This window comes from Scatophagus argus, chromosome 8, assembly GCF_020382885.2.
Source record: "Scatophagus argus isolate fScaArg1 chromosome 8, fScaArg1.pri, whole genome shotgun sequence".
NCBI lineage: Eukaryota > Metazoa > Chordata > Actinopteri > Scatophagidae > Scatophagus > Scatophagus argus.
In genome coordinates, this window is record NC_058500.1 from 890845 (window position 1) to 901564 (window position 10720).

General features: G+C 47.8%; 1 protein-coding gene across 2 annotated transcripts in view; it reads left to right on the forward strand.

The window, feature by feature from the left end:
• itpr3 (inositol 1,4,5-trisphosphate receptor, type 3) overlaps positions 1–5182 on the forward strand; it is a 46452-nt gene extending 41270 nt beyond the window's left edge. The window contains exons 52-60 of one of the 2 annotated variants that reach the window (XM_046396208.1): positions 45–220; positions 509–673; positions 762–951; positions 1094–1201; positions 1302–1420; positions 1714–1879; positions 1968–2128; positions 2209–2370; positions 3199–5182. In XM_046396208.1, coding sequence (XP_046252164.1) covers positions 45–220; positions 509–673; positions 762–951; positions 1094–1201; positions 1302–1420; positions 1714–1879; positions 1968–2128; positions 2209–2370; positions 3199–3315 — 1364 coding nt within the window. In that variant the 3' untranslated portion in view covers positions 3316–5182. The remainder of the gene's footprint in view (positions 1–44; positions 221–508; positions 674–761; positions 952–1093; positions 1202–1301; positions 1421–1713; positions 1880–1967; positions 2129–2208; positions 2371–3198) is intronic. The other variant, XM_046396209.1, reaches the window with a different exon arrangement.
• The last annotated feature ends 5538 nt before the right edge of the window (positions 5183–10720 follow it).

The window sequence follows — 10720 nt, forward strand, 5'->3', positions numbered from 1 at the left end:
GCTGCAGGCCTCATTTCTCCTCTTTCTCCTGCTCCTCCTCTCAGCAGGAGCAATCGATGACTCCCTGTTGCTGATGCTGTTCTGGATCCTGACCGGTCTCTCCGTCTTGGGTTTGTTCTCTCAGCGTTATGGCCTCCAGCCTCTCACCATCGCTCTCATACTCAGGTCCATCTACCACCTGGGCATCGGCAACACGCTCATCCTGCTGGGATCGCTCAACGTACGTAACGCCGCGTTACCCAGCAGCCACGCCGGCACACGAGGCAGTCATGTGACACTGTAGTAATTAATATGTAGCGTTCAGTTTAGAAAGCTAAATCAGTATCGGAGACACGACGAAATTTAATGAAAGAGTTTGGTCTCGACCTGCTCTAATTGGAAAGTGTTATGAGGTAACTTAATAACCAAATAAACTGAATAAAAACTTTTGTAAAATTCAACCTTGTGAAGATGTTTTCCTGATACAACAAAGCTGACCTGCTGTTTCCTGTTTGCTGCCGCCCTGCAGCTCATCAATAAGGTGGTGTTCGTGGTGAGCTTTGTGGGGAACAACGGGACCTTCATCATGGGATACAAGGCCATGGTGATGGACGTGGAGTTCCTGTACCACCTGGCATACGTCCTCACCTCCACCCTGGGGCTGTTCGTCCACGAGCTCTTCTACAGCATCCTGGTAAACAACATGATGAGTTCAGGGGAGGGAAGACACTGCGTGTCCCAGCGCTCTTGTTCATTCACCCGCTCGTGTCCCTCTGCTGCAGCTGTTCGACCTCATCTACCGCGAGGAGACTCTGTTTAACGTCATAAAGAGCGTCACCCGGAACGGTCGCTCCATCCTGCTGACGGCGCTGCTCGCTCTCATCCTCGTCTACCTCTTCTCCATCGTGGGCTTCCTCTTCCTGAAGGAGGACTTCATCATGGAGGTAGACCTGCTCCCGCAGATCACTGCAGGTAAGGTGACCCCGACTCGCCTCACCTGGAGCAGGAGCAGCTCAAATGTGTTCATCTAAAGCCAAATAACACACATCAAATTTCTTCAATCATGCTTCTGGATCATATGACGCAGACTCAGTCAGTGTGTTGTGTTGTTCAGCTCCTCCTCCGCAGACCGAAGCCTCACAGGATTTCCTCAAATCGTGTTCCGCAGACGGAGTCAGCTGCACTGCCGAGAACGCCGCCGCCGCCACTGAGGAGGAAGAAGGTGAGCCAGAAAGTACCACAATCCAGTGCTGCAGCAGTACTGCATTCCAATGTGAACGTCTGCAGTGAGTGATGTAACATTTTGTGTGTGTGTGTTTCAGAGGAGCTGAACTCGGAGCGGGCGTGCGACACTCTGCTGATGTGTATCGTTACTGTGTTGAATCACGGCCTGAGGAATGGAGGAGGAGTCGGAGATGTTCTCCGCAAACCATCCAAGAACGTAAAGAAAACACTACATTTTCACAGCTCAAGCTAGTTCTGATGGAAGGTTTATAACGCTGACACTGATCAGAAAAATGAACACCTGAACAAACACCAGAGTGATAAGAACTACATTAAATGCGAGGAGTTTATGAGCTGTACTGCAGCCAGCCACCAGGGGGCGTCCAGGCGATTTGGATCGTTAAAGTGTGATGAAATGATACAAAACCTGGACAGGATGTGAGAGTCAAAACTGCCTCGAGACTTTGATCACGACTGTGTGTGTGTGTGTGTGTGTGTGTGTGTGTGTAGGAGCCTTTGTTTCCAGCGCGTGTGGTGTACGACCTGTTGTTCTACTTCATTGTCATCATCATCGTCCTCAACCTGATCTTCGGCGTGATCATCGACACGTTTGCCGACCTGAGGAGTGAGAAACAGAAGAAAGAAGAGATCCTGAAGACCACGTGTTTCATCTGCGGTGGGTGCAAACAGCCAATCAGAGGACGGCAGGAGCAGTCACAGTCCAGAGCAGAATATTTGACTCTACGTTCTGCCTGTCGTTGCAGGTCTGGAGAGAGACAAGTTTGACAACAAGACGGTGTCATTCGAAGAGCACATCAAACTGGAGCACAATATCTGGAACTACCTGTACTTCATCGTTCTGGTGCGCGAGAAGAACAAGACGGACTACACGGGGCCTGAGAGCTACGTGGCTCACATGATCAAGGTGCAAGGACATCCACCCGCCATTTAATGGAAACAAACTGGAAATACAAACAGGCTGAACTTCTCCTCCGTGTGTTTCAGAACAACAACCTGGACTGGTTCCCACGGATGCAGGCCATGTCTCTGGTGGTAACCGACGGTGACGGGGAGCAAAACGAGATGAGGATGCTACAGGACAAGCTGGCGGCGACGATGAAGGTGGTGACGACCCTGACAGCTCAGCTGACGGAGCTGAAAGAGCAGGTGTGAACACACACACACACGCTACAGAGCTGATCTCTGACACACACATCACAACTCGTCATGCAACGAGAAAACAACTCATACGAGACGCGACGACAGGACAGGCCGTAGCTGTGAATGCATTAACCTCAGATCACCATGGTAACTGATGCTGCACACCTGAGCCGGTCCAGAGGAGGCTCTGAGCAGGACACGGTTCACATGCCAGCTGTCTGCAGTGCGTGCTGACGATCAGCTGCTGATGCAGAGACTCGTTTTCCCCGTTTGCTGTTAAGACCGTGAAGGTCACACAGCAGCTCGTCCACGCAGTAAGCGAGTGATGAAGACTCAGCAGCTCCAGACCTTCTCGATCCTGCTTTGCTGCTGAAGTTTTATTTAATCAGTGAAATTCATTTCGCTTCGATTTGGTCAAAACCTCAAGTGGTTTCCACTTTTCCAACACTCTGATAGTCAGACCTGAATGCACTTTTTCAGTGTTCAGCTGTTACATTAGAAATAAAGTGAATTTGCAGCATCAGCACTTTTCAGTTCCATCATAGCAACCTGCTCCTCTGGACCAAAGCAGGCGGCAGGCCATTGGGTCATTTTGTCAGGAAGAGTCACATGACACACCAAGCACTCATCCTGAAGCAGAAAGCCTGAGGTGATAACCGTCGTAACCTCTGACTGGCAGTCGGAAAACCTAAAAGAGAAGTGACCGACTTTTCTGTCCATCGATTATTGAACTTAACGTAGCAGCTCGACCGCAGACTGGTGAAGGTGTTTTCTATCACTTACTTGTGAGATTTTGCTGTGTAAAACCGGTGTGGCCCTCCTGTGTTCCCGTAGATGACGGAGCAGAGGAAGAGGAGGCAGAGGATGGGATTTGTTGACGTCCAGGCAGGAGCGAGCGCGGCGCTGCCTCCCAGCGCCGCGGGAGGAAACCACCAGATCTACAAAGCGTAGAGCGCGACGGGCGGACAGACGTGCGACTGCTCGCCACCGGACTGGACTGGATGGACTCCTGCAGGAAAACACTACAACAAACCTGATCTGCGTCGCACTACAGGCTTTTACTTTGTAACGTCAGGCTCATCCAGATGACCCGCAGTAAAATGTCTCACTGATGGACACAGCGAAGACAACTTCCTGTGTAGAAATAGAAGACGGGTGGACTTTGTTCATCTTTTCATTCGTTAACTCTGTTGCTGTGAGCGTAATGTTTAGTGTCCGAGCAGAAGTGTGCTGAAAGTCCTGCAGATGAAATGTCATTTCCTGTTGCTCGAGGCTCCTCTCATGACGCTGGGTGTGCTAGCAGAAGCTAACATTAGCAGCTGAGCTCGCTGACATTTTCTGGTTGACGTTTTGTTCACGTTAGATGAGCCTCAGCTGCCGCTCAGGACGACCTCAGGGCGAGTTCAGTCCTGAGTCCTCCCTCAGTCGGGATGAGTTCCTCACCTCACCCTCAATACAGACCAAATCTTTGATTGATTATTGATAAATGATTTCCGTGGACGAAGTGAAGCAGGAGGTTTGCGGCGCAGCCTTCATAGCCGTCGTGTTGTTTTGTGGATCAGCCTGGAAGTCACTGACACTCAGAGATCAGAGACTTCCTGTTTGGCGGACTGCAGACCACCAATCTGTTCAACAAAAATATAAGCTTAAAACATTTTTGTTTTTGTTTCCTTTTTTTTTTTATTAGTTACAAAAGGAAAAGATTCCTGACTTGATGTGGGACAGAAGGTTTATTTCTTTGACGTTTGAGCCCAAATTTGTTAAAGTTTGTGTTAATGAGCACTTCTTCTAATCAATTTGTTTCAGTCAGCAGGTCGATATGCCACACCTGTCAGGTGGATGGATTGGCGCTCACTAACACAAATTTAATTCATCAACAATCCAAGTTTTCTGTGTGCATTCAAAGTCTTTGATTTCAACAAATGAAAAATGTTAGAAAACCGTGTTGTGAAATGTGTGCGTGCTCGGAGAATAACCAGAGGCCTCGTTTATGGGACTGACTTCTGATTCGTTTAAATGACGTTAATGTTGAAGTGATGTGATCTGCATGTCGCTCATTCCCCCTGCTGGTGGTGTTGGGGTACTGCAGCTGTGGTCACTGAGCGACAGCGTGATAGGATCAGGTAAAAGGTGTGAGGAGTCACTCGTCAGGTCATTTCTTTGTGACGTCAGACCACAGTCGCGTCTTTTGCTCCACCGTTTTCCCCCCTCGGCTGTTCTCAACTAAACCCTCATGTGTTCTGTCTTTAGATGAGAGCAAATCAGGTGATGATTTGAGATTTCTACATCACAAATGTATGGCAGCCACTTAAACGAGATTTCTCATAATCAGCATTTATGAATCGAACATAAGCACATGGTAATTAATCTTCAGATTAAGTTCAGCTGTAAATCTGAGATCAGTTTTATAAAAGAGGCCCCGAGCACAAACTCACCTTGGTCTTTTAAAGAAAATGTAGATAGATAGATAGATAGATAGATCCTTTATTGATCCCGAGGGAAATTCAGTAATGTAATGTAAGTAGAGACTGACAGAATTCAATCTCTAATATTCTTCTGTGTGAATGTGAACCCAGTTGTGTGTTTTTATTGTAAAAGTGATTGATCTTGTGGTTGAATAGCGACATATTTAAGAGGAGAGCAGCTCCTGTTTGTCTGTAACGCTGAAACGAGCTCAGCACACACACTGGATTAGAACTGAAAACAGCATTTGGGCTTTTATTAGAGAACAGGTGGGTGGAGACAGTGAGGAGGAAGAGGAGGGTGTGATGAAGACCACGCCAACAAAAAAATAAAATATTTACCATAAAGAACTAAATGCATGTCTTGTCGCTTCTTAATGGATTCTGCGGGTTCTGAGTGTGCTTTGTTGGTCAGGTGGTCGTGTTATTTAAAAGTGCAGCTGGGGCTTCGTTCCCCTTTGCAGGACCATGGACGGGATTGGATATGACCTGAGGAGGCCTACAAAGCAAGGAGAGGAGGAAGAACTCCACGAGGAAAGCTCTTCTCCGGAGATGATTTGTGTCATAAAAGAAGTTCTCAACATTTATTGTGTCCTGAATTGAATTCTGTCAGTCTGGTTGTAGGAAGAGAAGAGATCGTCAGCCTGCAGGGAACAGAGACGCACGTTGAGGTCAGTTTTCCTGTTACACACAAACGCACCAGAGTGGACCATAAACCATGTGATGCCAGCAAACAGGAGACCACAGCAAAGGCCTGTACAGGAGAAATGAACAGCAGGTCAGTACGGTAGAGCGCAGTGTAGTACGTCACCACACAGCACAAATCTGAATCCTGCACACTGTACTTCATGTGTATAAATGTATAAATGTACAGTACATCATCAAAGGCAGCTTTATTGTCAGCTCTGCCTTTTGTGCAAAGGATTGAAATTACGTTACCCTAAGAGCCTCGGTGTAGCAGTACAACATCAAGAAAAAAAAATGCAAACACACACACGGGTAGTAGTACACAGGGCATGCAAAATAAACTAAGTAAGATAAAGGTAAGTGAAGATAAAGCTCATAGTAAAGTAAGTCATGCTATACTCGGTCATGGTGTAGTACTTCACAGTATATTAAACTGTAATATTGTAGGTCATATTATGTCACAGTACAGCAGGTCACAACATAGTACTTTGTAGTAGGCCAGTCGGTCATCGTAGAGTGACTGTTCTCCTGTATATTTAAAATTAAACAAAACAAAATGAAACTGAACTTCATTAAATTAAAAAAAAATACATTTAAAAACTAAAACTTGTTGTTTGTACTAACTCTGTCCACCATCAGCTGCGTCGAGACAAAACTGTGTTCAGCGTGTGTGTTTTCACTTCACTCTGGTTTGTTTAAACACACACTGACACCAGTGAGCCGCACACGTACGCATGCTGTGGTTACCGAGAGTGTGGGTGTGTGTGTTTCTGCGTTCGTGTGTGTGCGTGCGTGGCGCTCTATAAATAGTGTTTATTGTCCTCACCTCGTCCTGCTGTCTGTCAGCCTGTGTGTGACCTCATGTCATCTATATGTACATCTGAGCTATGGATTCAGTGGTTCCTACCGTGTTTCCATTAGGACAGGTGATCCCATGGCCTCTGTGTGTTTTAATATATATAGGTGTGTGTGTGTGTGTGTGTGTGTGTGTGTGTGTGTAGGATTTCAGAGCTTTGCAGTGGAGCCTGACAGGAATGCATCTCCAGCTGTTCACTGTTACAGACTGCAGCAGCTGTCGCTCACTTAGCTTCAGTCTGTCACAATGACTTCGGTCCACACTGACCCGGTAAAAGTGCTGAATACCTTCAAATGACATTTCTATCCCCAGACACAATCACAGTGACGCCAACAGCGGAACAAAGCATTCGTTTTTACTGTGAAGTGTGATGTCACAGAATGCGGTCACCAATCGCAGCTGAGAGGACTCGCTGTGGATTAAAAGCTGCGTGTTTAGCCGCCAGGGGCCAGAGGAACTGCACATGTTGACAGACACACAGCCCGAACATACCATAACATACCTTATGGAGTTGCTATGGTAACAAGACATTCAGCAGAGCAACACCCCTCTGGAGTTGTGTGCTTTTAGCTCTGGTTTGTTCTCCACCAGCTCCTCAGACAAACATGTTGGTTGGTTTTGCTGCTAAACATCCAGCCATGTTAGCTAGCTGATGTCTGTGCTGGTTGTGCTCAGGAGGTTGTCAGAGCTTCTTAATCGGAGGCTAAAGCCCACAGGAAGTGTGCTACAGAACCAAAACCAGGAGCTAAAAGAGCCCCAAACAGCTCAGAGGAGCTGCAGAGATGGAGGTGGTCCAGTCCAGGACCACCAACTCTCACACTAAACATGCACAAAAGGTACTCATTACCGGAGCTTTGATTTAAACTGCAGTTTACTCCAGTCACAGTCTGCTGCAGACGACTTGATTCTGCCCGTCACAAGCACATGTTTTAAACGTGGACTCCATGACACTTTGAAACTGTTTTAGGCAGCAGAACCACATTCAAGAACCTGAGGAACAGAGACAACTTCAGCGTTTTCACCGCTTCTCTGTTTTAAGGCTTTCAAACTGTTTAGCTGCTCTGAACATCAGGACGGGAGCTGAGCATCGGAGGGATTTATGAAAGGGAGTGTGTGTGTGTGTGTGTGTGTGTGTGTGTGTGTGTGTGTGTGTGTGTGTGTGAGACTGCAGCATTAGTGTGGCTCTGACTGACAGCAGAGGGATGGAGGGCTCTGGTTCAGGGCTCCCTTGGCGTCTCTCTGTTGTTTAGCTAAAATAAGTTTATAGCATCGGCTCATTGTTCTGAGACACACTGGACTGTGTGTGTGTGTGTGTGTGTGTGTGTTTGTTTGATTTGTGTTGCTGTGCAGCATCCAAACTCTCTGATGTGAATTACTGATCACGCTGAGACGCTGCCTCCTCTGCTCGGTGCTTAAATCAGATGCAAACAGCTGATTGGCTACTTCTCTTCTCAGGACTAACAGGTTTCTGCTGGCACCTCTTAGTCCTGGTTCACCAAAAACGGGTTCTGAGCAGTAAAAACACAATAAACTCCACTTTGCAAAGCAGGTTTACTGATTGATAAAAAATCACAGGACAAGAAGGGATGGAAAACCACAATCTGAAAAGCAACTGAAGCGCAAGAGGAAGTCTCAGTCAGCTGGTCTCTCCGTCCTTCCCAAGAACAAGTCAAATCTCTGGCAAAGGAACAATCTGTCCTCCAGTCATTTATTTGTTAACTTCCATCAGAGAACAAGACAGCTGAGGGACGGAGGGAGAGACAGCTGGTTGTGATGGGAGGATGGATGGATGGATGGATGGATGGACAGGTGGATGGAGGGCTTACAGAGCAATGTGCAGCCGTATCGGCGCTAAGTCTCTGAGTAAACTTTATTTATAAAACACCTCTAAACACTGAAGGGTCAGCCAGGGCTCAGCCAACATGACTGGACTGAAGAACCTCCAGTGTGTCTCTGCAGGTCTGTGATGCTGCAGGATCAGCACCACAGCAGAGGGGTCTGGGAGGTCCTGGTCCTGAGTGCTCTGACACCTGCAGCCAGCCAGAGGTCGGAAGTGAGACGGCAGAGGACAAGCTGTTGGGACTGTGTGTACCTGTCCCTCAGTCTTAATGGAACACGATGTGTGTGTCTTCGCCTCAGTTTTACCTGTCGTCACACCTGGTGGCTGCGTACAGACAGAGGTGGAGGGGACGGGATGCTGGGAGGTCAGCGGAGCCTCTACCTGCTCGGCTCTCGACCGCAGCGCGATGTGCGTGTCTGCTGCAGCGTGTTTGGTTGGTTGGACACGTCACTGGCTTGGCGCTGGAGCTCTGTGGACACTGAACACATCCTCTTCCTCATCCTCTAAACCCTCCAACAGGGATGAAAGACAACTGAATGTGAAGTATGTGGACACAGAAAGACTGAAAGGCGCAGCCAGAGTAGCTAAGCAGGGGGGCTTAAGTCATTAGTGACAGAAATGACGGACGGAGCTACTAAAATAAGTTGCGCTAAAGTGGACTTAAAGTTTAAATCTGAGAGCAAAGAGAGAGACGGACAGGAAGACAGAGACAGCTCGGCGTTTGATTTCAGCTGATAAGCAGTAAGACAGGAGGTGAGACAGGGAGAGCGGAGGAATGAGGAGGGGGCAGATGTGCACTTTAGTTCTGCTTCGTCCTGGTATGCCATCCTGACCACGGCAGGCCTTTTATGACCGTCCAACGAGACCAGTCCGACCAATCAGCCGCAGCAGCTGAGGTCACATGCTGTGGCGACCTTCACAGGGAGGTTATAAAGTGAAGTGATGCTCTGTGAGCCAACTCATAGTGTTCACATCCTCCCAAACTACCCTGCAACCACAACCAAATCCACCAGAAGAGCTTCAGACCAGACCAGAGCAGACCAGACCAGACCAACCCACCACAGTGAGTACAGTCCTGCTTTTCACGAGCCTCAGCAGCCGTTGCTATGGTGACGGAAAATACTGCAGCAGAGCAAAACAAACAAGTCAAAGTGGGGACAAAAGAAACTGAAATGAAATGAGTTTCTGAGTTTCTGAATCAGTCTGACAGGTGTCACTGACCTCAGTCGGGGCCCCGGACACAGAAGTGCCCTGAGGGCCCCACATTTACTGAATGTCTCCTGCTTTGTTGTGGCATTTGCAGATGAAATATTACAAATCTGAACCTGCTGAGGTTCCGTCTTGTTGAGGTGGCCAAATCAGTTCTTACTGAGCACTTAAATATTTGACTTTAAATTTAGCTTTTTTTTTTAATTTTTATTCAAATGATCACAAACTGCACTGAGCACAGGGTCTCCGTCACTCCCAGGTGACTGCTCAGGTGAGTCGAGCTGTCAAAGTCAGCAGTCTGGCTGGACGGGGTCATCGGGGGCCCCACCGTGAGGCAGGATTTGAACATTTCTCATGGATCCTCTCGAGCTGATGTGGCAGCTGCTAGCTCAGTCTGAAATCCTCAGCGATGTGCCGAGACAAGCCAGATATATTGTAAAAATGGCTGCCGTGCCTCTTTGCTGACATCATAGTGTGGTTTGGGTGAGCGTGTGGCCCTTACTGAGCGGAGACAGCAGGGCTGGGACAGGCTGGGACATCGTTGAGGACGCAGGAGTCCGGTGATGTTGCGGTCTGAAAATAAAAACCACAGAGCAGCTCATTCAAACACAAAACTGTTTGTTTTTAAAGATTTATGTCTTCAGTGGGAACCAGTGAGTCACAGACAGGAAGTCAGACTGCGATGAGACGTGGGCTCACACCATAAAGAGCATAAAGCTCGCTCATCTGAAACACAGATTTGTATGTTTTTCATGTTATTATAAATGTTTCTGTATTTATGTTTCTTTGACTTGTTGTTTTCTGTTTGTTGTTGTGCACCAACACACCAAGGCTATCAGATAAATATGAGATGAAGTGCTACTCGTCCTGCAGTGGGGAAATGTAACGATTAAGTTCTTTAGCTACAGACATGAGGAGGTCGCTTCAGTTTCGCCTTCCAGACTGACCGAATCAGTGCAGCCTCACACGGCTAACAGACGCGCTGAATCTGTTCAGCCTGGTGACCCTCAGACTCGCTGGTTTCTGAACTGTTGGGGTTACGACGTGAAAGCGTCGACAAATAACATCACAGGAAGAGAAAAGCGAGTGTGGAAAGTGTGGAAAGTGTGAGGAAACCAACGCTGTGATTGCTTCCAGAGTGTCTCACAGCAAAGTGGACATTTTGTCTCTGAGTCAGGGACTTCATTTGTGACAAAGCGTGATGCTGTTAAACATGGCGAAGCTCGTGGCTCCTTAACGTGACCATGAACAGAGCGGAGAGGAGTCCACGAGTTCACGACTCTCCGAGAAGCAGCGCAGAAA